The sequence below is a fragment of the Lepidochelys olivacea genome (assembly GCF_965140295.1).
Source record: "Lepidochelys olivacea isolate rLepOli2 genome assembly, chromosome: 12".
Classification (NCBI taxonomy): domain Eukaryota; kingdom Metazoa; phylum Chordata; order Testudines; family Cheloniidae; genus Lepidochelys; species Lepidochelys olivacea.
The window spans coordinates 8,906,444-8,934,425 of record NC_140422.1 but is presented as its reverse complement, the minus strand read 5'-3'; the positions used below and the strand labels follow the sequence as shown (position 1 = coordinate 8,934,425).

The 27,982-nt window shown below is 40.7% G+C and overlaps 2 protein-coding genes across 5 annotated transcripts in view; one reads left to right on the top strand and one right to left on the bottom strand.

The window, feature by feature from the left end:
* Positions 1 to 6,975, top strand: part of DNAAF1 (dynein axonemal assembly factor 1) — a gene marked incomplete at its 5' end in the record, with an annotated part of 33,402 nt that extends 26,427 nt beyond the window's left edge. For all 4 annotated transcript variants that reach the window (XM_084644672.1, XM_084644671.1, XM_084644673.1 and 1 more), the window contains 5 exons: positions 1,070 to 1,327; positions 2,016 to 2,125; positions 2,839 to 2,907; positions 5,577 to 5,958; positions 6,307 to 6,975. In XM_084644672.1, the coding sequence (XP_084500798.1) occupies positions 1,070 to 1,327; positions 2,016 to 2,125; positions 2,839 to 2,907; positions 5,577 to 5,958; positions 6,307 to 6,410 (923 nt within the window). In that variant the 3' untranslated portion in view covers positions 6,411 to 6,975. The remainder of the gene's footprint in view (positions 1 to 1,069; positions 1,328 to 2,015; positions 2,126 to 2,838; positions 2,908 to 5,576; positions 5,959 to 6,306) is intronic.
* A 13,611-nt stretch (positions 6,976 to 20,586) lies between these two features.
* HSF4 (heat shock transcription factor 4) overlaps positions 20,587 to 27,982 on the bottom strand; it is a gene marked incomplete at its 3' end in the record, with an annotated part of 32,363 nt that continues 24,967 nt past the window's right edge. The window contains exons 10-13 of the mRNA XM_084644393.1: positions 26,435 to 26,540; positions 24,892 to 24,957; positions 22,608 to 22,695; positions 20,587 to 20,780 (exon numbers count right to left, since the gene is read on the bottom strand). Of these exons, the coding sequence (XP_084500519.1) occupies positions 20,587 to 20,780; positions 22,608 to 22,695; positions 24,892 to 24,957; positions 26,435 to 26,540 (454 nt within the window). The remainder of the gene's footprint in view (positions 20,781 to 22,607; positions 22,696 to 24,891; positions 24,958 to 26,434; positions 26,541 to 27,982) is intronic.

Sequence of the window (27,982 nt, the reverse complement as noted above, 5' to 3'; positions counted from 1 at the left end):
ACAAGCTTTTGAGTTACATAGATCTGGGAAAGGCACTCCGAGAGCACCAACAGAAGGTCCAATAAAAGATATTACCTCACCCACCTTGTGTCTCTAATATCCTAGGACTGACACGGCTACAACAAATACTGCATACAACTGATCTAGAAAGTGATTTTAGAAGGAATCAAGCAGTTATTTTCCCCATATATTGATATTTTAAAATAAATCAACATTCCCAAAGGTTCCCAAATGCACAAGATAATGATTTCCCCAAGTCATGTATTATTTTAATCTGGATAAGTTATACAGTAAGGTAAAAAGGATCTTTTTTTTAAAAAAAGACAGTTTTCTGTCCCATGTCTCAGCTATCATTCTCTACTATATTAATTGACAGTCAGGACTGGAGCCTGTAACTTATCAGTAGTCACTGTTATACAAGCTGTGTGTGGATGATTTTAACAACTCACTTCATTTTCTGCCATGGAGTCTCCTTCCACATTACTAAACATAACCAATATATGAATAGTAGAACTTCCCAGCTGAGACTTTGGGTAACAGCAAATAGGTTGCAAGATGGCCAAAACACTGCCCACAAACCAAGTGTTGCCAGAGTGTTTGACTACAAAGCATATTTTCAGGGATCTACCCACTGATTAAAATTTTAGAGATTAGAGGGAGTTTTACAAGAAATAGGTGAGATCTCAGAGAGTTACGGAATTTATGTAAGGAAATCCCTCTTTGGCTCTTATCCAGCAAAATGCTGAACCATGTACTTAATTTCAGGTACATAAGTAATCCTTTTGAAGGCAATGGCTTAAATTCAAATACTTAAAGTTAAGCATTTGCTTAAATGCTTTTCCTGGATCAGGTCCTTTGCCTGTGCACTGGCAAATGGGCAAACCATTTGCACAACATGTCTATAGCCACCTGAGGGATATTGATTCCTGAATGATAGACCAAATACAAAAGAGCTTTTGGTGTGTGTTTGATAGCTAGGGATGAAGACCATACATTACAGCCTGAATACTCTTAACCCTCAAGAACTTGCTCTACTGCTTTACCGTTATCGACTTTCCTACTGCTTTAGGAGAGGTTCCAGCCACAAGTTACAGCAGCGATGTGACTAACAATACTTCACGTATTTCAAATGCTTCTGAAGAGACGGAAACTCAGAAGATTAAGAAATTTGTAAAGGAAAGCATGGAGGCCCATGATGAAGTTTTAGCTGAAATATCAAGTAAAGAAGATCTGGATAGCCTGCTTACTAACATTTCCGGTAACATTCAGAAGGATGTGCAAGAAGCTAATTCTCACAAATGCCCAGATTTCAGTACTAATGAAGAAGGTAATGTACATTGTAAAGAGCCACAGAATAAAATAAAATAAGAAGTGAAAAGAGAAACAGAGATGATGAGCCAAACTTTTTGCTATTATACATCCCCAGTGACCTGATTGAATTCATTGGGGTTGCCTAGGATGTAAGAATGAGGAACTTGGCTTAGCATTTTTCCACAGTATGTAACTGAGGAAAATGGAGTTTTGGGTAACATGGCATTAAACACCAATAAAATGTAAAAAAAGGCCTGATGCTTTCGTGCCTTTATAAGTGAAACAATTACTTTGACCTACATTTCAATTTCTTTCTATCAAAATGCAAAAATTTAACTTATATAATTCAAAGGAATTCACTGGTATGATGTAAAGACAGAAAGGTGAGCTCCAGATGGATTGGGTACAAAATTTTGGAAATATATAATGAAAGAAAAGCTTCATCATGTTGGGTCTGATAACACTTTCCTAATCTTAAACATTTCTCATGTACTTTGGACCCACTTCTGCAAGTTAGACATACCCTAACACATTGAGTTTCATGAATGCAGAAAAACCCAAATTTCCTTAGTGTAGACAAGGCCAGAGACTGGAGATAAGATTAATTTAGATCAGTGATAGCTTTGAATATCAGAAGGGAGACAGACCTAAATGAGGAACGTAACAGACAAATAACTGACTAAATATTTTCTCTTAATCCTTAGAGATACTAGTAGGGAATATGGCTACCGAAGGTGCCCTGGTTACTGAACTGGATGAGTCTGCAGAAACAGAGCAAATTAAACTGGAGATACCAGAGAAGCTTTTCATTGATGTATGTATTAGGGCTGAGTATGTAATCATTTTGTTCCTATTTTGAGGGATCCAAATGTAGGTTACATCAGTTGCCCACAAATTCACTCCTCTCATATCCCGGCTAAACAATTGTGTGTGGCCGAGGCTTTGTAGGAACTTTCCACTGCCAACAAAAATTCCCTGAAAAAAATATAAAGGACAATGTAACATCACCTGCCTGGGGGCTATGTGGCATCTGGTGTGGTTTTCTGAAGTTCCCTGTGTCAAGAAATTTACCAATCTTCCAGATCTCGTCTGCTCTGTTGCACAGAGTCAGTCTCTTTAGAACTCTGAAATCTGCTTAATTAATATTAAGCAATAATTAATATTTCAACAATAGTTATCTTTTTAAAAAATAAAGAAATATACATTAGCCAGTATATATAATGAAAGATTACCACATCTAATACCCTTTTTCTGTTATTTGGGCCCTGAGTGTGTAGATAATTATAATTATGTATTTGTTTAACTTTAAGGACATGAGTAATCTCACTGAAAAAAAAAATCTCTCTCTATGTAATAGAATAGAGGATCTAAAGTAACTAAAAAAGAAAAAAAAATCTGATCTAAACTTTAAGGGATGGAGATTTTGCCCCTACTGACAAACCCAGAATTCTGAAATTATGGGGTTTTGCTTTTTAGGCGTTAGAAATTGCCTATACTGTTGATAAGCTATTTTGTGATCTTCTTCAGGAACTGCCTGATTTAGAAGATGTAGATGTTAGTGAATTCTCACCAATAGAGGGAAACTCAATCAGAAAGGTGAGTTTCTTGCTAATTATTCTTATCAGGCTGGTGCTCTTCTACTCACATTTACTAATACATTATAATATGTACAATAAAGTACAAATTGTGCATTTCTGTTTGAGAGGTGGAATAGTTATTTAATTTATAAAATGTGATCGGCAAAATTTACCAGCACATTCTCTATACATTGAAACAATGAGTTGCATGTTACCTTTCAATTTGAATTGCCACATTATCACACTAACAAAAAAAGATAATAATGTGAAACCTAAATAAGATGGACCTCTTAAGAGTGTATTGTATTTCATTTTTACTTTTAAAAAAAGTAAATGTGTATCATTCTTTTATATTTCAATAATGAACTAGATTGATTGACAAACTGCCCTCTACAGAAAAAAATAAGAACTGCTCAATTGGATTTCATAGGCCCAATGCTGCTAACAGCCTTAAGATATAGTCTTATTCTGCTCTGTTGGTAGGAGTCTAGAGTTAGTTTTAAACCCACAGTTGCCAGTGAGATTCCAAATGAGCAAAATGTGCAGCACAGTGGCGACTGTGAAGTCCTAGGTGAATGTCGATTGTTATAGAATTACATATAAACGATACAATATGGTATTTTTCTGGCCTGGTATTATATAGAAACTATTAATATTGGCTTAATTAGATAAACTGTATAATCCAGTTGTATAACTGGATACTTTAAAATTGGAAAGCTACCTAAGAAAATATTTCTTATCACTAGTCACCTCCCCATTCTTCAGTCACGTGTACCTAGGGAATGGCAACAATAGAAACACCATCAGAAACTTTCCAGAATTTTTAGTCACCCTTCACATGAGGCAGGAGTCTACTTTATGCAATCTTAAAAGGACCTTTGATTCACCTGCAACAGAAAAATCCATGTAGTTTTTTCTTCTCCTCTGGATATGAATCTAGAAAAGCAGAAACAATTTATTTGGGAATGCTTTAATCCTCAGTTAATAATTTGTTCTGATGTGCTCTATGCAAATACTTGACTAGATCTACTATTTGGTTAGCTTGCACTGCATTTTAATCTGTTAGAATAGTGCCATCTTGTGGAAATAATCAGAAAGACTCAGTACACATTTGTACAGGCAGTGCTGGGGAATGAGACACAATCATTTATGCGTAGTTATTGAGGCTAACAGCTGACAGAAAATCAAATAGGGAGAAAAACTAGCAAGCTATCAGTCCTGTACTGTAACTAGTCCCATGTGTAATTTTCCACACTTGCTTCATCCCCTCCTCCTTTACATGGACCCTTGGGAGTAAGCCCACTCCCCAAAATTTTCCCTCCTGCAAAGAATAAAGGTCCATACAAAGGATGCCCAGTTTGTATTTAGCCTAAAAGTCCTCCATCCATATAAATCAAAACTGCAGTTCTCAGCGCAAACTTACCCCAATTCCTGTATGTGGGACTGGAATAGGCAAATGACTCCTTCAGAGCCCCCCATTGCACTGTATTGACCCCACATCACCTGTCCCTCCAGGGGACTGAGGAGGAGAATCAGAAGCTGCAAGGATCCTTGGACACCTGCCTCCCATAGCACACTGTGACTTACCCACAAGTGCTGAGGGGGGAGACCATCAAGGCTGGTGTCCACCCTTCCTCACTTGTCCCTGGATTAGGGGAAGCCAAGCAGCACTCTGACTCCACCTGAGCTGAAGCCAAGGGCAAGATGAAGGCTGTCATTCAGACACACAAGCCCCAATGGAGAGCACTTCCAGCAGGGCCCCACAGGGTTACCCTGGGGCTGTCCCAGTACCCTAGCTCTGACCAGAAGTCCCAATGGAGATCCCATGCTGCTGCTGCACCTGTAGCCCCAAGTGTACCCTGGCCATCACTTCCCCCTGACATCATGTGATTGCTGAACTTTGATGTAAATGACCTGACTTAGAGCAGGCTGAATCCCCGGGGATCCGGGAGCCAGACAACTTCCCTGTTATCCAAAAATGGGCCAATCAGAATGACTGGAGACAGGCAAGAGAGCCTGCCCCAAACAAGACAGCCAGAAATACTGCATGAGAACCTCTCCCCTAAGGCTGAAAAAGAGCCCAGGGCCCAAGAAGCCCCACTGCATAAGTGGGACAGTCAGAAATAACTTCAACTGGTTTGTCATTTATACAGCTTTGATTTGTTTTGGTTGTGTGTTTGAATTAAAAAATCTGAAAGACATAATTTATTTGTACTTCAGTTTGGTAATTGACTCCTGGCACATACATTGGGAATTTATATTCTTTAAAAACAAAAACAAAAAAAGACCCACTTAAAACTTATGAGTAGTTTCTGATCATTTTAGTGAGTTGTATCTAGAAAGTTTTATAGGCTGCAGATCCTCCAACACTGAAACCTGCTTAATCAAGTGTGCCTTCATTTTATGAACTGTAATTAGTCTATGCCATGCCAGTTTAAGACTGATGTCTGATAACTGATTAGGGGAAATTCAGCTCTTCTACACCAGGCAACGTTGATATTTCTGCTTTCCTTGATCTCTGTATGAAATGGATGTTCTATGTATGATGTGGGAGCAGGGTTTATTAAAACTGAGAACTGTCACATGGATCTGAGAGCAGAAGTTTGCCTTTGAATTGTAATAGTCCATCCCTTAATGGCTACTTCAGTAGTAACAGATTCTTTTCAATTATCTTGTCTACCTTTATAGCAAGCATGTCATCCAAAGATTGAAATCATTTCTGAAGTGAGTGATGACAAGGACTGTGCATCAGAGGAAAACAAAACCTTATTTGAGAACTCAGTAACAGAAGAGATCCCAACAGCCATCTTTTCAAATACATGTAAGGTACCTGAAGACAGTCAAAGGGAAACCGCAAGACTCCTTGTAGAAGGCTTAGCAGAGCCTTGGAGTCCAGAGAGAGACTTAGAGATCAAAGTTAAACAAGTCAAACCTTTGAAACCATTGATACAAGAGATTGTTGCTGAACCAATAGATGATATACTGACAGCAGCAGCCTGCAATAAAGTGGATGAGCTAACCCCAGAGGAATTGGACAACAAAGACAGTCACATTAAACCATCCTGCCCTGGTAAGATTATTGTAACAGAATTTAAAAGAAAAACAAACAGGTAAACATGGGGGAAATGGGAGATGCTGGCTGTATTTTGAAAGAAGAAGGAGTTTGTTCATCCATTGTCAATGACCCTAGCTAGTTAGGACTGGGGGGAGGAGGGGAAGGGACTGAGGAAATCCCTTAGTGCTCTCTTCTCCCCAGTTTGTTGTACCCTACTAGGATCCCAGGAGGTTGAGACAGAGCATTTTTCTGTGACTATTTCCATGCAAATGTTTATAGTCGGTTTTAATAATTGGGATTTGTTTCTTTTTCCAGTAATAAAAACAATTAATCACAATTTCACTTGTCTTCATGCTTTAACAGAGAATAGCACTGAGGACAAAAAGGTGCAGTGCCTGGCAGAAAATGGAGGATCCCCTCATAAACCACAAGACGATAACGAGGACATCGAGTATGGATTAGATTAAGTGATGAATAAAAATGGACCAAATCTGGAACTCACCATCCAGCCCCATTATTTGTGGTTACTTCAAAATACCCAGAATAACTATGGGTCCCTCGGTAAAACACCTGAAATTACACTTCGGGTGATGGCATTCATAAAATGACTGCCTTAATATAAGAACTTTGTGTTCTATCACAAAGTCAGCCAGTCATAGCCAACAGAATAGTATAGATCTCAGAAGCACTACATTAAAGTGCAGCATTTCTGTGAATGATGCAGACAAAACTGTGCCACACTGCTATGCAGAAGAGAGGGACTAATTGCCAGCTAACCCACAGCTACCGAGTGCTTTATGGTCTGATTTTCAAAGGTGCTGAGCACCTGTAGCTCCCATTGCAGTCAATCACTTGTGAGCACTCAGCACCTTTAAAAATCAGGTCAGTAACATTTAAAGGTTGAATTGAGGTTTCTTTTGAGAAGTTATTTCTCATGTCTTTCAAAAAATAGGGAAGTTAAATGTTTATAACTTAGTATTTCATTTATTTCTGTAGTTTTAATCTGCTGTGTTACAGTTATTTTTATTTGGTCTAAAGAAAATTCTGTTATTACGGTGCTGCATTGTTAATTTGTACAATTTCCATGTGTGTATATTCCAGCAAATACTTACCAAACATGCTCACTGAAAATAAAGTTAGTTTGCTTCTTAGTAAGATATGTTAAGACTGTAAAGCTCAGATATTCATAGTTATATGCAGAAAGTGTACAGAAACACTGTGTTCATTCATGCAAATTATGGGTGTGAACATTTTTGAACACAACATTAAGGCAACTTGTACCTAACTTATCAAAGAACTGTGATGAAGATGCACCCCCACATCATACGTTTATACATGGAACAAGTCTCAGCCCCGAGAATTAAGACTTTTCAGTTCATTTAAAAAAAATTAAAACAGATTAAAATATTTACCTGTTAGGGACATCTGAGATGAAAAGGGCACACAGTTTTGTTGTTGGTTAGCTTTCCCTAAACTGCCCAGATTCTGGGACCAGCTCCACAAATCTTTTAGGGAAATAACAAGTCAGTCAGCAACAACAGGCCTGAAGTTTCTGCTATTACGTTGGAGGCCAGAAGACAGCTGTACTAAGTGGAACTATTTCTTCTCTTCTAGGCTTCTCTTTTACCCTGTAGTGGCAGCCTTGTGCCAAAATTATGTATGAGCTTAGCTTAGACTCTGAGCTCTGGCCCCTCCTCATTCAATCCTGCTGAACCAGGGGACAGGATTGCAGGAATTTATATAAGGGGTTCACTCGAGAGCTTTGCTTCCTTTGTACCACTGTGGAGGGGAAGTTTGGGAGAACAACCAGTGGAAACACAATTTCATGGATCCACTGAGCTCGTGGCTTCCAAAATCTAGGTGGTAAGATTCCTTCTTCACCCCCACAGCCCCTCTGTACCTCACCACACACACTGAATTGCCACATAAGGTGAGGCTCTTGCAAATCCCAACCTGGTGCAGTGCAGGATGTGAAGCACTACACCCAACTAATCAGAAGCATATTGTTGCACAGAAACAGCTAAGTTCCTCTTATGAGCGGAGGTGGCAGGGCACCTAGAAAGCCTGTAGTAGGAAACTGAAAAATAAGGAAAGGGAGAGGTTGCTAGAAACTCCATCCAATTCCTCCACATACCACCCTGTGAAAAGCATTCCCACTTTCTTCTTTGAGTGATTGCACATGTCCATTCCACTTTACGTGCGTGTGCCCCCCCAGTTCACCCAAGCTGGATAGTTTTTCCTCATAGGGGTAGCCATTTCAGCGCCCATGAGTTCCCCACTTGCTTAGGCTTCTAGCTGATGGTATAAAGGGGAGGGACCTCCCTGACCTTCTCTCAGTTCCTTCTCACGACCTGTGGTAGGTAGTCAGAGTGTGGGTGCCTGCTCACACAAATTCCTGGGTCAGGCGTCCTCAAGTGATATTTGCAAGGCTGCAACCTGTTCATTGGTACATACTTGTACTAGTCATTATGCTATTTCCCAAGCAACAAGCATCAAGGGCTGATGCTAGATTTGGACAAATTGTATTGCAGTTCCTGTTCAGCCTCCAAAACCCTTGTCCTTACCATACTGCTTGTGAGTTGCCTGAAGTGTAATGGATGTGTGCAATCACTCGAAGTCTAGCAAACTTTCTTTCTGTGGAGTCGTCTCCTCCCTGTGGGGTTAGCCTCTGTATGGTTCTTTGTCTCTCCATTCAGTTATGATCTCTATAGGCTCTCTGGGTGTTGTCTGCTGGCTTGTAAGTGTCTCCTGTTCCTTTGGGTCACTTATCCCTCTTGTGTAGTCTCCTTGTACGACCTGGGTGCCACTGCACCCCTCATGACTCCTGTCCACTCCTGGTGTCTCTAACAGCTGGATCCTTATAGGAGTGCCTGTGTCCAGGGCCAGTAGCTCCTTGGCTGAACTTTCATCTATCTAGGAACTCTATGTGAAGACCCCACATAGTCCTGGATTTTTCAGACACACACCTAGCCTAGCAATGTACCTGGTGGAAGGAGGAGTTAGAGGTGTATGCAGACCTAGCCCTTCAGGAACATGACAACATGGGAAAGTAAAACTGCTATTTTACTTTATTGGGGAAGAAGCCAGAGATGTCTGCACCACTCTGAAGCTCACCACTGCCTCAAGTATCACCGCAATTCTAGGAGCCCTTGGGACTTATAGCTCCCCAAAGCAGAATGAAACTGGCATGACACAGATTTTTCACTAGATACCAGTCTGAAGTGGAGGGGATAAACCCCTATGTAACTGCCTTATGCACATTGGTTGGTACATTCAATATTTGAGGACTTGACAGACTCCCTAATTTGAGACAGGATTGTTTGCAGAACTTGGGCTCACCGCATACAAGTGGCTGCTCCAGGAAGGCACTCTCACATTAGACAGATGTTTAGACATGGGGCATGCAGTGGAAGCCTCAAGAGAGAAGGCCTAGGAGGCACAACTCCTGTACGTGCAGTGCAGCAACAGCAAAGGTGAACAAATGGCCAGGTTTCCATAAATTCATAGATTCCAAGGCCAGAAAGGGACTGTTCTGATCATCTAGTCTGACCCGACCCCCCCCCCCCACGGCCTGTGCTATACAACGTCTCAAAAATAACGGCTAGACTTCATCTTTCAGGAAAACATCCAATCTTGAGTTAAAAATTGTCAGAGATAGAGACTCCAACATGAACCTTGGTAAATTGTTTCAATGGTTAATTACTCTCACTCTTAAAAAATTAGGCCTTATTTCCAGTCTGAACGTGCTTTGCTTCAACTTCCAGCCATTGGATCATGTTATACCTTTCCCTGCTAGACTGAAGAGTCCATTATTAAATATTTGTTCCCCGTGTAGATACATCTAGACTGTAATCAAGTCACCTCTTGACCTTCTCTTTATTAAGCTAAACAGATTGAGCACTTTGAGTCTCTCACTTTAAGGATGTTTTTTAATCCTATAATCATTCTCGTGGTTCTTCTCTGTATCGTCTCCAATTTATCAATGTCCTTCTCGAATTGTTGGCATCAAAACTGAACATAGTATTAGCTACATGCTAATGTGGGTTAGGTCTGGTCACTATTTGGATGGGGGACCTCCAGGGAAAACTGAACATAGTATTCTCAAAACTGAGAACATAATGGGTAGCACATGTTCAGTTGATTATCCATCACAACCTGCATTTCAGAGTCATTGCTTCCCAGACTAGGCCTCCAGTCTGTAAGTATGGCATGCTTTCTTTGTTCCTAGATGTACATTTAGCTGTATTAAAAGCAATATTGTTTGCTTGTGGCCAGTTTACCAACCAATCCAAATTACTTTGAATCAGTGACCTGTCCTCTTCATTGCATACCACTCCCCCACTTTTTGTATCATCTGCAAATTTTATCTGTGATGATTTTTATGTTTTCTTCCAGGACACTGATTAAAAATGTTAAATAGCGTAGGGCCAAGAACCAATCCCTGCGGGACCCCCCACCCACACTAGCTCAGTGACTATTCCCCATTTACAGTTACATTTTGAGACCTATCCGTTAGCCAGTTTTAATGCATTTAATGTGTGCCATGTTAATTTTATATCATTCTAGTTTTTTAATCAAAATGTCATGCAGTCCAAAAGTGAAATGCCTTATAGAAGTCTAAGTATATTATATCGACACTATTATCAACAAAACTTATAATCTCATAAAAAAATATCAAGGTAGTTTGACAGGATCTATCTTCCTTAAACCCATGTTGATTAGCATTAGTTACATTACCTTTCTTTAGTTCATTATTGAGTCCCGTATCCGCCACTCCATTATCTTGCCCAGGATCAGTGTCAGGCTGACAGGCCTATAATTACTCTGGTCATTCTCTTTACCCTTTTTAAAAATTAGCATCACATTAGCTTTCTTCCAATCTTCTGGAACGTCCCCAGTCCTCCAAGATTTACTGAAAATCAACATTAATGTCGAGTGTCGCTCCCAGCCAGCTCCATATCCATAGTGAGATGAATTTATTGTGGGACATAGCTTGAGCAGGTAAAGGCGATGTGCCCCGCATTAGGACAGCATTGCAAGGAATGTGTCAAAGTTGAACCATTTTAGCCATGTGTGTAAGAGCAGTGGAAGATCTCAGAAAGATTCAGTCAGACTTGCACAAGAGGGGGATTCCACGTCAGACAGTAGTGATGACATCATGGCTCCCCTTGAGTTCAAGAGCATATCAAGTTAAAACCGGACAGGAAAATAACAAGGGATAGTACCAACCTCCGTGCATGCAACAATGTTAATAGGGGGAACACCCTGTGCAATTTCAGCAGGATAGCAATCTAATAATGTACAAAGAGAGCTTAATGCAGCCCATAAGAAAATGTGACCTCATGGTAACTAACCCAAAAAAATAACAGTCCCCCCAGGGAACGTGGGCCTCTAACTAATTCCACAGGTCAAGATATAATGTCCATTCCACTGTGCCCCAGGTGAGATGACAACCGATTGAAAGACAGGAATAATTTTAAGCCTGTGGGGTTTTTGTCTTGATGCTATTAGCTACATGCTAATGTGGATTAGGCCTTGTCACTATATAAGTAGTATATAAGAGGAGGCCAAATCAGAGTGGCATATGGTGGCCTTTATCCTTGACAGATTCATCCTGATTTGCTATCTTCTAACAGTGTCCATTATTTTGATAACAGTTCTGATAGTTTGGGCTTTCTGAGCTGTTTAATAGGCCATACTTGTAATTTGGGAAAGGCGCTACTTTTTCTGTGACGTGTATATAAATCCGAAGTCAATAAGTAAATCTTAGATGAACTTGTAAACAGCAGGGTGATAGCTCAATAGCTCTGATTACTGCCCAGAGCTACCTGCGGGTCTCAAAGGTTTCCTTTCCGGTTTCTGGAGGGTCTTACTATAACAGGCCCCAACAACCCGCTCTTGTCTGTTGTGCACCTGGGAAAAAACAGCTCCTGTTCCAGTCTAGCTTGAATTACTACCCAACACAAAATAAGTAACCTGGCAGAGGATATCCCAACACTGGCCCACAGTGATCAAAGCCAACTTCAGGTCTCGGAACGCCTACCTCAGCCTGGCTCTCCACATGAATGGTGACCTTTTCGCTGCTAGTCTATGCAATGGGGCAGCTATCCCAGCAAAGCTCCAGGAAACCTCTGGTAATAAGGGACAAGGCCCAGGAACCCTTGAAGCCGGTGGATATGCTGGGGTTCTGGCCACTGCAGGCACTTTTTCCTGGGTCAGTGGAGATCCATTCCTCACTAACAACATGTCCCAGAAAGAGTTTCTCTTTAGAGCAACTTGCACATTGCAGGGCTGAGCTTTAGGTTTGCTCCTGGAAGCTGCTCTAGTACATTACTTGCCCATTCCAGTGCTGTAGAAGAGTTCCTGTTCAGATCAGCATGTTGTCCAAGTACACTGACCCCTGAAAAGTGGTGGCTTGCCCAGGGCCTGCTTCATTAACAGCTCAAATGTAGCTAGTGCATTATGTCATCCAAACAGCATGACACTGAACTCCCACAAGCCCTGTCCCTAGGTAAAGGTGGTCTTCACAGGGGCTGACTTCCCCCCACACACACATCTTGCCAGCACCACTCTGTTGGTCCAGTGAAGAGAACCATTTGGATTCTGTTCATGTCTCCAGCATATTGTCAATGTGGGGCATTAGATCTGAGTCCTTGTGGGTCACCTCATTCAAATGTGGGTAATCGACACAGATCTGTGTTGTGCTGTCTTTCTTGCCCACCAGTGCCAGGGGGTATAGATAATCAAGGACTTCTGGATAGTTCAGTAATTCCTGAAGTCGCCATCTCATGAATCTTCCATTCAGTTTCCTCTTGGTGGACCAGAGGCAAGTGATGTGGGTCTTCCTTAATAGGCCAGGCATTACCTGTGTTGATCTCATGCTTAACTAGGCTGGTTTGACCCAAATTGTATGGCCCCTTGGAGAATACACCCTATAATTTCACACCAACTGCCATAAAATCACCCTCTGACTTTGTGGCAGTCGGGCTCCTGCACACTGATGCATCTCCTCTAACACACCTGTCAGAACCCCCAGGGCCTCTGTTCCTGGATAGCACATACCCTCCTTCCCAACTGTATTAAACCCACCTGAAATAGCTGACCCTCAGTTCCAACAGTCAGATACCCAACAAGACCTGCAAAGAGACTGTTAAAGTTTCAGACAGTCCAAACCCAGACTCCGAACTCCAGCTACCCAGCTTTCCTGGGCCACCTTCATCTCTACAATTCTAGTTTTCAGCAAGGCCTGACCAAATACTGGGGCCACCTCCCCCATTTCATTCTTCCATTGCCAACTGGATGGACCCAAACTCTTTCTTCAGGAAGTATCCCCATTTGTCCAGAACTGCAGGCCACACTATAGTCACAGATGACCCTGTATCAATTAACCCACTACACTAGTATACCCTGCTTCTATTGGCCTGCATAGGGGGTCATTTCATCACCATCCATCCCCACATGAATGGAGCAACACAGGGTCCCAAATAAATGAAGCAAGATCATATAATCAAAAATCCAACAAACATTTTAATGCAGGCAGCGCCCCCTCGAGACACTTGGAAGCTCTACCCCCACAAGAATGCTTTGTTACCCTTTGCATTCCGCAGCCTCTCTCAAACCACACTCATCTATACGCCCAACCAGTGGGGGAGGCGAAGCCCTGTACAATACCTTTTGAGTTTTATGTTCCATTGACATCTCTGCTCCAATTTCCATGAAAACAATGACATCTTTAAAAAGAGAGGGAGTGTGACTCCATGGAGAGAGAGAGGGAGGAGGGGCCTGAAGCTAGATCCCATGGGTTCTATTCTTTATGGTGTCTTTGTCTGAATTGTTGTATGTTGTTGGGCAAAGCACCAAGGATAAAATTTTCAAGTGTGGCTAAGTGACTTTAGAGCTTAAGGGTTTCAGACACTTCTAAATTTATCTGTCTTTGCCCATCTGTAGCAAAGGCACTAAATGATACTTATCTAATTAAAGGTTTTTAATATGCATGATGCTCATTGGAAGCCATGTAAATTGTAAATGCAAAGTAGTGATGTGGCTGTGAAGGGGAACACTCACGGCTAGTGCCGCGCAGTGGTCAGGTAGGGGGTGGCAGGTTGTCTTCCTCCCAAACGTTCCCCTCTCTTACTACAGTTCTGCCTTGCAATGATCTGTCCTTTCAGTGACTCAGCCTTCTGGCCAGGTCACACTTTCAAGTTCACCCTTTTTGGGGTACATATAAAGAGTCTGATAATAGGGAATGCTTCAGAATTCAGTGGGGGTTCAGGGCTTCCTTCTTGGGCTGGGGTCTTGTGGTCCATAACCCTTGTACTTTCAGGGTCTTCTCCGAGTTAGGTTCCCTATTGAGGGATAGACTTATGTCACTGTCCATCTTTGGGTCTGGGAGGGGAGCCCGAGCTCATCCTCTCCATCGAGCTCCAATCCAATGATAGATAGCTAAGTCCTGCACCTTGGGGTCCTCTACGGCTACCTCCCTGATCACTTCTACCTCTCAGGTCCCTTTTTTGCAGGCTAGGTCAGATCACTATAGCTTGGCCACGGGCAGCATAAGCCCCTTGTGGTGCTCCTTCTCAGTAGCTCATAGTGCAGGTCAGTTTACCTTCACTGTCTGCCATCCTCCTGAGCTGGACTGCTCTTCTTTTGAGCTCCTCTTCCAAACCATGCATGCTTTGAAGGTATGCAGGGTGGGGCTGCTTGGGCCCAGAGCAGCTACTGAACCCCTTCCTTATTGGTGTGGGGTTTGTATAACCAACCAGTCACAGTGGCATTTTCACAAAAGAAATTTGGGGTTAAATAGTTTCCCACTCTATTTCGCTATAAAATTAATTCTTGGTCAGAAGAACCAAACAGTATAGGCCTCAAATAAAGCAAAACCTTTAAGTCCATTTGTATTCAGTAAAGCATTGAAATAATTACTTAACTTAAAGACAGAAGTCTATGGACTTGTTTAAGCACATGTTTGAAGTGTACTTAAGACCCATGGATTTAAGTATGTGCTTAAGTACTTTGCTTCTCTCTCTCTTACCAACAGAAATTGGTCTAATTAAAGATATTACGTCAGCCACTTTATCTTGCTAAACAGGAATGGACTTAAGCATGTGATTGAAATTAAGTATGAGCATAAGTGTTTTGCTAATTCAGGACAATACTTATTACAGTAGCTCACGCTGTAGCACAAGGATAAGGCATTCCTTCAGAATATGTAATTGGCGAAGATGTAACCCTGAAACTAAATATGAAACACTGGCCAACCTGGACTTTTAAGCCATAAACAAATACTGAGCATGCTCAGTACATTTCTTGTTCCGTAAGCTGTCAGTTATTTATGATCACTCCCACACTTTCCTTAGTTTTCTGCAGTTTATGCACCTCCCATCAAAATAAACAGCACTTGTCTGAACTCTGAGGGACTTCTGGCCAAAGTAACAGAACCAAAACCAAGCTATTGAGAAACATATCGAGGACTCACTATGTACTATAATTGTCAGAGTAGAGATCTATATGTAACATGACTTTGGGCTGAAAAGAGGCTGCTGGAAAGGAGAGCTGCATATGATCAGCATATAATCTAGGTATGGCTTCAAAATAAAAGAAATACTTTGATTTGATTTTCAGTAAGGATGATAATATGGAACAAGGGCGTGAAGGCAGGATGGCTGATGGAAATGAATGTATAGTAATGGAAATTATCACGTGAGGTGGAATTAAACTCAAAGAGCTTAATGTGTTCAAGTCGGGGAGAATGGATAATTTCCATCTCAGAATACTGAAAGAACTGGTACATGAGATTGCTAGTCCAGTAGCAAGGATTTTTAATATATCGATGTATTTGGGGTGTAGTACCATATGACCGGAGAATGGCTAACATCATATCTATATTTAAGGGGGAAAAAAGTGATCTCGGCAATTACAGACCTGTTAGTCTAACTTCAGTAGTAGGCAAGACTTTGGAACACATTATGAAGAAAAGAATAATTAAATTCATGGAGGTAAACTGAAAAGGGGATGTAATGCAACATGGGTTTATCAAAGGTAGATTGTGCCAGACTAACCTGATTTCCTTCTTTGAGAAAATAACTGATTGTTTTTAGAGAAGGGACATGTGGTAGATCTGGTATACTTGGACTTCAGTAAAGCATTTGACACAGTACCATATGGGAAATTATTAGTTAAACTAGATAAGATAGGGCTTAGTACAAGAATTGTAAGGTGAATGAGGAACTGCAAAAGGGGAGATGGAAACAGGTTGTGCTGAAAGGTGAATTATCTGACTGGAGGGAGATTACTAGAGGAGTTCCTAAAGAATTGGTCCTAGGACCAATCTTATTCAATAGTTTTATTAATATCATTGGCACAGAAAGTAGGAGCGCGCTAATGAAATTTACTGGTGATACAAAGTTGAGAGGCATTGTCAATACAGAGTTGGATCTGAATAATCTTACAAAATGTAAGGGTTTTGGGAATAATAAGAATTTCTGCTACAAGCTGGGGGCTCATCAGTTGTAAATGACAGAGGAGGAGAAAGAAGTAGGTATGTTGGTCAATTGCAGGATGATAAGGAGGCATGAACCACCAGTGTGATGTGGCTGCAAAAAAAACCACAAATGCAATCATAGGATGTATCAGGCAAGGCATTTCCACTAGAAAGAGAGGAAGTATTAATCCCATTGTATAGGACACTGGTAAGACCTCATCTGGAATACTGTGTACAATTCTGATCACCTGTGTTTAAGAAACATGAATTCAAACTGGACTAGGTGCAGAGAAGAGTTACTAGGATGATTAGGAGACTAGAGTGCCTATCTTATGGCAAGAGACTAGAAGAGCTTGACTTGTTTAGTCTAGCAAAAAGAAGGCTGAGAAAGGATATGATTGCTTTCTATAAAGAAATTGGGGGAGAGGAGAGAGGGAGTAAACACCAGGGAGGATTAAGGAGGTTGGTCTAATTTTGGATGTTGTTTTTAGGGTGTGAATGTTGGGTGGTCTTGGTGGCCTGTTATACATGACAGGTCAGACTGGATGATCTGGTGGTCCCTTCTGGCCTTAAGCTCTATGATTAAGCAAAGTAACAGCCCAAAATAGTGTGCCATTTATTGGTCAAGCCTCACAATTACAATATTTTAATGTTCCAAACAGGCAGTAGGCCTTTTTTCAAGTGGGATATCCCTTTGCTAAAAATTATTATTTCCCATCTTCCCTCCACATCACCACAGTAAAAGGCATTTGACTGTGAATATCAAATAGAAGAGATAATGGGAAGATGAGAAAAATTTAGTCTAAAAAATCCTACTGGTTAAAAACTAGAAAAGTTATTCATGTGAATTTCAGCAAAATTCATCATGTTTTATAACAGTCCAATTTTTTTGAATTTTGCATAAAATTGTTTATTTAGAAATTATTTTTGAAATTAGAATTTTTAGAAAAAAATTCTGCACAAAAAAATCCCACCATCTGACTAAACTGACTAATCAAAATTATCACAGCAAAAAACAACCCCCCAAAACAACAAAAATCTAGTGATGATAAATGAACCAAAAAACAACACCCGCCTCCTGAAATGACCAAGAGGCAACATGATTCCCTAAAAGTTTTTGTCAAAAATTTTTGAAAAGTGGAGAATTTTGAAGCAACTGGAATGTTTCCACAAAAAAAGTGTTTAACTGTTTAAAGAACAACAAACAGCCAAATTTCAGTAACTAACCAGATTTAGACACTGATTTTCACTTTAATGGACCTATTCACAGTGCATGAAGTTAAGCACATGTATAAGTCTTCGCAAGATTAGGGTCTTAATTTGAAAAATTCATCCAGATTTACTAGCTTTGTGTTAGTATTCTTTTCTCATTTATTTATTATTTAAAGATTTGTGGAGCCAACTGTCCATTTGGAAAAAAAACAATTAGATTTCAGTGCAGTTGGTCCTATCCCACATGCAAGCCCCTTGAAATAAGAAGTCATTACCACTTATAAATGAAGAGGGAACAGGGAATGGAGAGATGCCAAAGCAGGACTAAATGAGAAAAAGGAAATGTATTTAATTAGTGTTCTCTGTAAAACTTTACAAATGTACAGCATAGTGCAAAAATGCAGTCTCAATGCATCAACTTCAAGTAAAGTTAACAAAAAGTGTAAAAAGCCAGGAAATACAGTCACACTTCCTTGCAGGGGAGATTCCAGAAAAATATTGCTAGGGGTTCCTTTCTACCATGAATTTCCAATCTAATGCCTATAATAGAGCAAAAGGTCTAAAGAAAAAGAGAGACTCTTCCCAGAGTAGCAGCTGGCAGTGGTCACAGTATGATGTTTGGCAGTATGGAGGCTGGAATCTAACTGTTTATATAAGGGCTTGTTTGGAATTGCTCATTCTTTTGGACTGTGTTTAGTCTATTCCTATTTGCAAGTAGCTATCCTACTATGGTTCATTTTCCTACCAAAAATGGATTCCGATTCAGAAAGGTACTTAAGCACATGCCTAACTTTAAGCATGTGATAGTCCCATCAACTTCATTGGGATTACTCAAGTGGCTTAAATCAAGCATTTGTTTAATTACCTCACTGAATAAGGGCTTTAGACTGCCAAACAAAGACCAATTGCAACGGAAGTTGTGTGTAAAGATCCAGGTGATTAAATAGTCCTTGAATAAGGAAACCACAAGTTTGTCAGGTGGAACAAGCCTCCAGCCAATTTTAAGTTTTCTAATAAAAGAAAATAAGTAAACGGAATAAAAATCAACTCAATAAATTTCAGCTCAGTTCATTGCTGAAAATTACACACAGATAATCAAAGAAACATCTTTACTTCCCAGTATAGATTAATCATATAGGGATACCTGGTCCAACTAGGTATATTTTCTAAATAGGAAGCCAGTGGGGACTGCCATGGGCTTCCCTTAGTCACAACCACAGAAATACTGGATGGAATTTATAGAAATGCTGCTGCATCATAATTCCTTAAAGGACTGTACCTTGTGGGATCGGGACAGAGGTACTCAGTGAAAATCACAAGGGTAGCATCCACAGTATTAAGTCAGATGGACAAAATTTGTTAACCAGCACAATGCTTCTCAACTCTTGCAGCTCTTTATTTATTGATAAATCAATGGAGGAAATGGCTCTGAGGGGAAGTCCATTTAAAATTTGGGGTGTTTTTTCCATTAAGGAGAATTTGACTGCAGTTATACTTTATCTCAATACATATTTTGGGATGGATGCTACTTGACCATTCAAATTGCTCAGAAACATGGTTCAGTACCATGAATCGTCATGGCAGTAAAAGGAGGCAGGGTGCTTCTTTCATTTGACATTGGCATGGCTTATGCCTTTCCTTTCTGTTTCAGCTTGAAGGCCTAAGTTAGGTCTGAATTGCTAGGTATTTGGGTCAGTAATTTCTCTAGGGAAATGCAACTTATTTAGAAAATACTGAAACAACTGATACACAGTAAATCTCTGATTCTCCATACGAAATCCCTTGGGTAACACTAGAACTACATTATAAAAAACAAAGCTCTGCTTTGCTGAGAAATGTAGTCTTCAGAAACCACATGAAAGAGAAGGTTGATTCAAGGTTTGGACGCTGGTTTAGGTTGGACAAAGAATACAAGAAAAGCTAGTGGGCAGAGTATACTGTACCTCTCAGCGCGCCCACCCCCAGCAGGTATTTGCACTGAAAGTCTCACTCAATCAGGATCCCATTAAAGAAATCTGGGTTCTCTCATTTGTGTATATGAATAAAGCAACAGGCTAGCAAAATCTTATTCGGGGACTCAGAATAACCTCCAAGTCAATGCGAACACACAGTAGATTAGACTGGATATGCATGCAAAGTATTGAAATGCCACTGAAAACCAAAATTATATCCAGCCCTTTGTCCTATTTTATCTACTATTCGAAATAGGTTATTATACTGCCCTCATCACAGTAGAATCTGAGCACCTTCCAGAATTGCACTAAGTGATGTGTCTAACATGTGTCACATGTGGTTCGTTCCTTCTCATCCCCTTCCCGGGGGGGAATTCTGTGTGCAGTGGAGCGTTGTGGTTTGGTAGGTTTTTCTAAAATAATTAAATGTCCATGCTGCTCAGTGTTGATGTTGAAGAAGGCAGGTCAAATAAGTATATCTTACACTGGGAATGGAAGGTGGTATGATTTATGATGGTCCTTAGTTTCTATGGGAGTTTCTTTCACAGTCTAGGATGGGTCTTCAGAAAAAGTTCCATCTCCTGCACAGACTGATGTCAACTGAGGGATGTGCAAATTCAGGTTGTTCTGCTTAAACTGTGAAGATAAGGGAGAGATATGAGTATCTCTCATCATATCAAAAGAAGGAAATGGGTAAAAAAGAAAACACTTTTAGGGGTGGACCGGTTGCACAGCTGATTTCCTGTAACTGGGCACTCACAAGTTTGTTTCTTGGAAGAAGACTGCCTATTGTAAAATTTGTCTTGGGTAAGCATGGGAAAACAAGTGCAGCTTGGGCGGTGCAAACAGGTATGGTGGCTGAGTTTTCCATCAATTCAAAAAGAGCAACAACCACTCTTTCGTGTGTTTCTAAGTCACTGTTGTTCCTTTACATTCAAAACTGTAGATGTTTTGTAAGGGAGTAAAAGGCACAACTGTCTTGTAAAGCTAAATAGATCACTAGTTACTTTCAGTGGGAGAGCTCAGGTTTAATGGGATATCTCCTTGGAGACCCACAGAGGAAAGATAGGAAGCCATATTTTCTGATGGAATATAAAGAGCTGAATTTTCAGGCAGGTTTACAATGTTGCTCCTGAAGTCTGCTTCACGATCAATGAGAAACTGCTGGGTGCTTTCAAGAATGACATCTTTCCCTAGGAATGCAGACAGAAAATGGAAAACGTGGTTACCGACAGGCAAACTACTGGTCTTTATTAACTAAGTGCTGGATCCTAGGAAGTGCTGAACTCCAATAGGAATTAAGGGAGTTCAGGACTTTGCCAGAAGGGATTGGAACTGGGACAGTCCAAAAGTCCATTAAAGTCAGTGGGCGTCTTTCCATTGGCTTCAGCTGATTTTGAATCATACTTCAATCGCTGAGATGTATGGGAATAAGGGAATGGAAAAAGAAGCAAATGGCCTGAAGCCTTTGAGGACTGGGTAAGAGCAGCTGCTCTCCCCCACTTATACATATGCTTTCAGCTTTTTTTCACCTCCGCACTGGAGGCACCCACCAGTTCCAATGTCTCCCTTATTTCACCCCTACTATCCTCACGCTGCTATGTGTACAATAGGGACCTTGCAAAGAAGAGACTAGACTCACCAGGCCTTACCAGTACAGACATGCATGTTTCATGCAACATCACCTACAGTGCCAAGGAATTCTGTCTTCAATACATCAATTTTTTAATGAATCTGTTGCCCATGGATGCTCCTGGGCTGAGACTAAAGTCATTGATGTAACAAAGCGGTTATGTATACATGGTGGGAGAACACTACCAGAAAACCAGAAGGCTCTGTTTAGAGCAGCGAAACAGACTGTTTTAAAACACGCTAGCTAACATATTTCATGCACCATTGGGCACCAAGCATGGGGTCATGGCTGACCACCTAATACGTTTTTAAAACCCTGTCTACACTAGGTTGTAAGTGGTGTTTTAAACACATTTTAAAAACCTCTTTCTACTCTAGACAGAGTGTAACGACTTGTTTACATGGGGAAGATTTTTCCATATAACATAAGCTGTGACTTTAAACCAATATGGTTACACTAGCTGCTCTATGCGGACACTGATTCTGTTCAAAGATTGTCTTTATTTTGGTTTAACTTATGATATTAGGGAAGGAATTTAAACTAAATTGAAAAAAAGCCACTAATTCCAGAATAGGAGTGTCCACATGAGATGTTTATACTGGTATAATTATAACAATATACTTTCCCAGGCAGACAAGTCCTATGATAGAAAGAAATGGTACAGCACAGACAGCAGTAATGCAAGCATCGTGACACTGCTGAACCAATGTGATTCAATCGTAGTCTGGAAAGACCAGCTCCAGGGGTAAAACAGAACTTAATTTCCATACCCATTCAGATGTTGGCCTCTCTGCTGACACGGGTTTAAATGAGTGGTATTTATTTTAAAAATAGGGGCATGTCTCTACTAGATCAAGAAGACAAGGTAGATTGAGACTATCAACATTTCACCTAGGTCACCACATAGCAATTGGATGGCAATGAACAATCAAAAGGAGACTGGCTACATTCTGACAGACACCACAGATGTTTGCATTGTTGTTGTAGCCATGTTGGTTCCAGGATAATAGAGAGACAAGATAGGTAATATCTTTTATTGGACCAAATTCTGTTGGTGAGAGAGACAAGCTTAAACAGAACTCTTCTTCAGTTGGTCCAATAAAAGACATTACCTCACCCATCTCGTCTCACCATAGATGTTAGCAGGAATAGACAGAGGTTGGTCATATTTAAATATTGGCACATCTCCAATCTTAAACTGTTATCTTAAAACATCATTGAGGAATAATCACTAAACTGAAACACAAAAGTTGCACTACTATCATAAGCCTCTGGTCTGCTAAAGGATCAATACCAGACATTTCATCTAGCCATTAAAAATGCTTAACCATTAGTTTCATTACTGAATTCCCATTCCTGTGTTTGCCTGGACAGCTATTGCTGGTACCTGGGCAGGTGGTGTTAAAGTGAGGATTTAACACTTTGGGAAACAGTTCATTTACATTCTTCTCCAGATCCACTCTGAGTTGCTGCATCTTGATGCAAAAATACAAACTACAATGTACAATTATACAAAGACAGGGAGATGGTTAGAACTAGGCTGTTTGTGAAGATCAGTGCTTTATTCATACAGCAAATGATAGCACACAGAATTTATTATCACTGGTCTCTGTTCTAATAAGCAAAATTATGTACACAAGAGGAATTGCTAGCAAATTGCCATGTTCGTGTCTACGTAAACCTTACGTTATCTCAGATTTGGCTTCCGCACCTGGCAGAGCTACCCAGCACCAAGTATGAGATGTCCTTGAGGAAGCTTTAAATAAAAAATTACCTGTGGTTGCTTTCTCTATCCTCTGCCTCTCTATTCCACGTGGAACATAGGGCCAACCTGTGATTGCTACTTACAGCCAATTGGGGTGGGAAGGTGGGATTACCCTGCGGAATCCCACTCTTTTCAGGCTAATTTTGGAAGGTGAAAAATGGTACCTCCAAAGATCAGACCTGATTTTATTTTAAGAGAATCCTAATGAGGGGTTAAAATTCCTGTGCAACCAAGCATCACTAGCTAGGTTCATAGAGCCAGCGGCTACGATAACAGGAATCTTTCTCTTAATCACATTGTACCATCTAACTAAGGGTCCTTATCTAAAGCCAAATACAACATGCCATCAAACAGAGATTTTTCTAATGTCTAACTTTTTTTTTTTAAAACAATTCCAAGAGTCCTCTCACATTTTCTAAGTTGCAAGGCTGGAAGTTGCCAGGAGATGAGTTAAAGTTGTTGGAGGCCTAACTTTGAATTTCTTCTCTTTTGGAGCCATCCTGTGAGGTGAATAATGCCCTCTCAACTCCTACTGACTTCTACTGCTCTGTGGGCTACTGAGCAGTGATCGGGGGGGGGGGGGGGATGATGTATCCCGGGACCCCTTCTGTGTGCTTGAAAGTGCTTTGACTAGATTTTGTACTTGCTTGCACTATCGCTTTGGCAATACAGCTGGTCATATGACTATATGCTCTTTTGTATGCTCAGGGCGTCACCTGAGGAGGCTGCCTGAGGTACTGGAAAATCCTGTTGAGCTGAAGGATTGAATTACTAAGTATACAGCCTTCTTCTGCGTTTGGCCGAATGGGGAAAGCAACCTGGGAGTATCTGTTGGCCTTTGCTCTTATACAGAGTCCTCCATTTTGAAAGCAAGCTCCCACTCCTGTTGAGCCTTTGCATTACCAATTGGGCCTCCAGAGGCTCTATTGCCCTCCTGACAGCCAGGAGAAAAAAATTTACCTCAGAAAATGGCCAGTTATGACAGAAAAAACAAAAGCTAGCCAAGGACGTTGTTATGATGACAGAAAATTGCCGCCTTAGCAGCACTGACACAGAGGAGCGAAATCCTACCCTCTGAGGCGGCAAAACCACCTGACTTGCAACTCTGCAGATAAAACTTGTCTGGAGGGTGATACTGTAGCTCTGAAAGGCTGCCCCTGGTCTCAAGTAGGAGAAGAAACCCCTGTAGTGAAACCTAACATCCTGTGACGGTTGCATTTCCATCTGTGTGTAATATTACTTCAGTGATATTAGTCCCAGTGTCAAATTCCAGTCTCACCCTGCCTAATCACATTCCCCCAGTTTCAACTGTATATATAGTCTTCATTTGCTTTCCTAAATTGTTGTGTTACATGGCTGTGTGCTTTTAAACAATGACATTATTACACCCCAGGGAGGGCAGCATTTCACACATATATATTTTGTAAAGCACTTTCACACACATGGCACTATATGCATTTGAGATATTATTTTTCTTCCTTTTAGAATTGTTGCAATTAAATCAGTTTTCCAAACTAAAAGTTAATTAACAGTGGGTGAATTTCACGCCTGTGCAGAGGGTCAACACAAAGACTGGTACTTGGGCAGCTGGTTTCAACTGAAGACCACATAAAAGGCAACTCAGATTCCAGCATGTTGCATTTTCATTATCCCAACCAGTCCTCCAAATAAGCTCAGATTTCTTCTGAGTGGAAAATAGAGGTTCAAGTCTAGTTTGGGTCACATGTGAAGAGTATTGGTGTTTTCAGTTTCATCCCTGGTGAATGCTTACCCACTGTAAAATTCTCCTCCTCCTTCCCATAAAACAATTATTCATTCTCCACTAATGTACTAGCTCTGTTAACAAGAAGTGCTGTTTCATATCTATACTATGGTTTTCACACAGACACAAATATGCATCCTTTACCGGTGAAAAATTGGCTTCCATGTCAGTCAGATTCCACTCACTCACTGAAAGATTTGGATTAAAGACCTGTTGGAAATGAGACATTTATTTTCCTAGTAGAGAGTAAAAGGATTCTACAGTGACTTTACAATTCATATTCTTTTTGGAAGGACTGTCCGAAGATTTTGTAGCCGAGGGCAAGATTTTCAGAAGAGGCCAGCATCCACCTGCTCCCAATGTGACACTCAATTTAGGATGCTAAGCTCTTTTGAAAAATCAGGCCATTGATACTATGTTCTGATTCACTCAGAGAGAGAAGAAAGAAGTTGTATTATTAGCAGAAAAACTCCTACCAAGGAACAAGAAGAGCAAACAAACAAACAATGATCACTGAATCTTTCCATTAAAGTCAAAGGAAGTCACAGGTTCTAGCACCTCTCAAGATTCCACCCTGAGAGAATAAAGGTGTCCTATTTTGATCAGGTGTCAGAGTCTCTAAGGTGCCACAAGCACTCCTTTTCTTTTTGTGAATACAGACTAACAATCACTTTAGATAAGCTATTACCAACAGGAGAGTGGGTTTGTGGGGGGGTGGGGGTGGGGAGAAAACCTGGATTTGTGCTGGAAATTGCCCAACTTGATTATCATACACATTGTAAGGAGAGTGATCACTTTAGATAAGCTATTACCAGCAGGAGAGTGGGGTGGGGGGAGAGAAAACCTTTTGTAGTGGTAAACACCCATTTTTTCATGGTTTGTGTGTATAAAAAGATCTTCTGTACTTTCCACAGTATGCATCTGATGAAGTGAGCTGTAGCTCACGAAAGCTTATGCTCAAATAAATTGGTTAGTCTCTAAGGTGCCACAAGTACTCCTTTTCTTTTTGCTATTTTGATCACCCATTCTTAATTATCCACACGTTTATTATAAGGATAAATATGAACCATCTATCAAAGAGATCAACTCTCTTCTGACAAATATATTCTTTCCCTATATATGGAGCTATTTGACCACTGGAAAAAAACATAAAACCCCATTGCCAATTTGCAATTAAAAACATCCCAGGAATCTCAGACAGGTAAAGACCTCAGTAGGGATAATGTGGCCTCAGCAGCCCTTCCAAGAACTGGAGGAAATGGCAAAGGTGTAATAGGTTCAGACATAATCTAATTGGATGAGGTGGGACCATACAGGATGCAGGATACTATGAAAAATATTAACCGGACTACTAAAGAATAGTATTAAAACTATTTTTATGTAAGAGTGAGAATGTTAATACAATTCTAGATCTTATGACCTTGTCTTAGCCAAATGGATTCTGTTGTGTGATCTTAGGGTATAAGACCTAAGTATATTTCCCTTTACGAGAAATGAAAATGCATGACAAAATCTTAAGCTGCTCAAACTCGCTGCTACGCGAGTACTCTACAGAGGCGATGTCTGTATATATGTTAATAGATAAGGCGCCAGTAGATGGTGCACAAGAATATGCTACATTGTTCACAGTTTTTCTAGGAACAATCAAAGTGACTGTCACATTCAAAAGTGTGCTCTTAACACTCACATCCAAAACGCTGGCTGGTTCCAGATTATACTGCTGGCTCCTCAGCAGCACCTGCAGGCCCTCTAAACTCAAATCAGTACCATCCATGGGGTCAGAAATTTCTGTTCTGAGGAAAGAGAAAAGGAAAATGTGTCATCAATATGAAATATACACGTTTATATTGAAAATACAATTTATTAACTTCCCAAGGTAAAGCATATGCCCAAATTTTACCTGGCAACCCTATGGGCCATGCTCAGCCCTAGGTTACACCAGCTTTTATGGACTAACCCCAGGAGCACAACCCACCAGAATGGGGATAAGGCTACTGTGACACTAAGCAGCGGAGCCTGCTGTACGCCTTCTAAAGGGCCCATGTATCTGGGAATATATTTGGTCACATCCTCTCCCTGGCTCCCAAAGACTGGGCTCCTATGGTGTCTCTGGCAGAATTAAAGCTACCCTCCTTGGAGGAAATTCCGAGGGAGAAGCATGTGGTTATACCTCTCTCCCTCCCGCCCCCTAAATGGATCCCCTCTAGATCTGAAGTCAGTACAGTGCACACATTTCTATACCAGGCTCAGTTAATCTGATCCAAGAAGTTTGAACTCCTGTGACTAAATGGCATTAAGGGAAAGAGCCCATTGTAGAAAGAGTTGTACAAGCCAACAGAGAGTGACACCCAGCTAGAGAGGGAATCGTAAACAGCAGCCAAAATCAGGGACTGCTTCACTCCACACCTGCCCTCCTATCTTCTCCTTCCCTGCCCCATCCTCCCTTCTCTTTCTCTTTAGCTGATCCCCCTCCTAATTATCCCCTCCCTCCAAAAAACTCATTGCATTTACATGACTTTTGCTACCATCACATTGTTCACTCTGCTGGTGTCTTCTTCTCCTTCCCCCACCGTGTGTGTCTGTCTTGTCTGTTTAGATAGTAAGCTCTTCAGGGCAGAGACCATCTGTGTTTGAACAGTACCTACCATAATTGAGCCCCATTCTCGGTCAGCTCTCAGGCACCAATAAACAGGATTTGTAAGAATAATAATATAGCTGATGAATTATTATTAACCCTTATGCAAAAGTTCTGTAGAATACAATAGGGTTTAAAATCAACAGGGTTCTAGAGAAACCACAAACCTACAACACATAAAAGAAAAAGAGTTCTTATTATAGACATTTTTAATTATCCTGTAGAATTCTATAGCAGGGATTTGATTTTCTATTACATTCTATAAAATTGTGCTCTTTCCCCCGCATTTTCTGTTAAATTCTACTGGACTTTTCCAAAAGAGACCATACAGAAAGGTCCAGGGTTGCAGCCATTCCTGCTCTGTCAGCAGGTGCCATAAACGAGATTTCCATGGGTGCCACCATAAACAAATGCCCGAACCCTTATATGGTCACCTTTGAAAAAACAGCCCGAATTATTAGTTTGTGTTAGTGTGCGGTGAGTATACCATATAAAAGGGAAGACAAATAAGCTGCAATATATTCTAATTAGAGGGAAAATGAACCAAACAGATTCCAAGAGGAAACAAAATTCCAGTAGAGAGTTGAAATAAGGGGACAT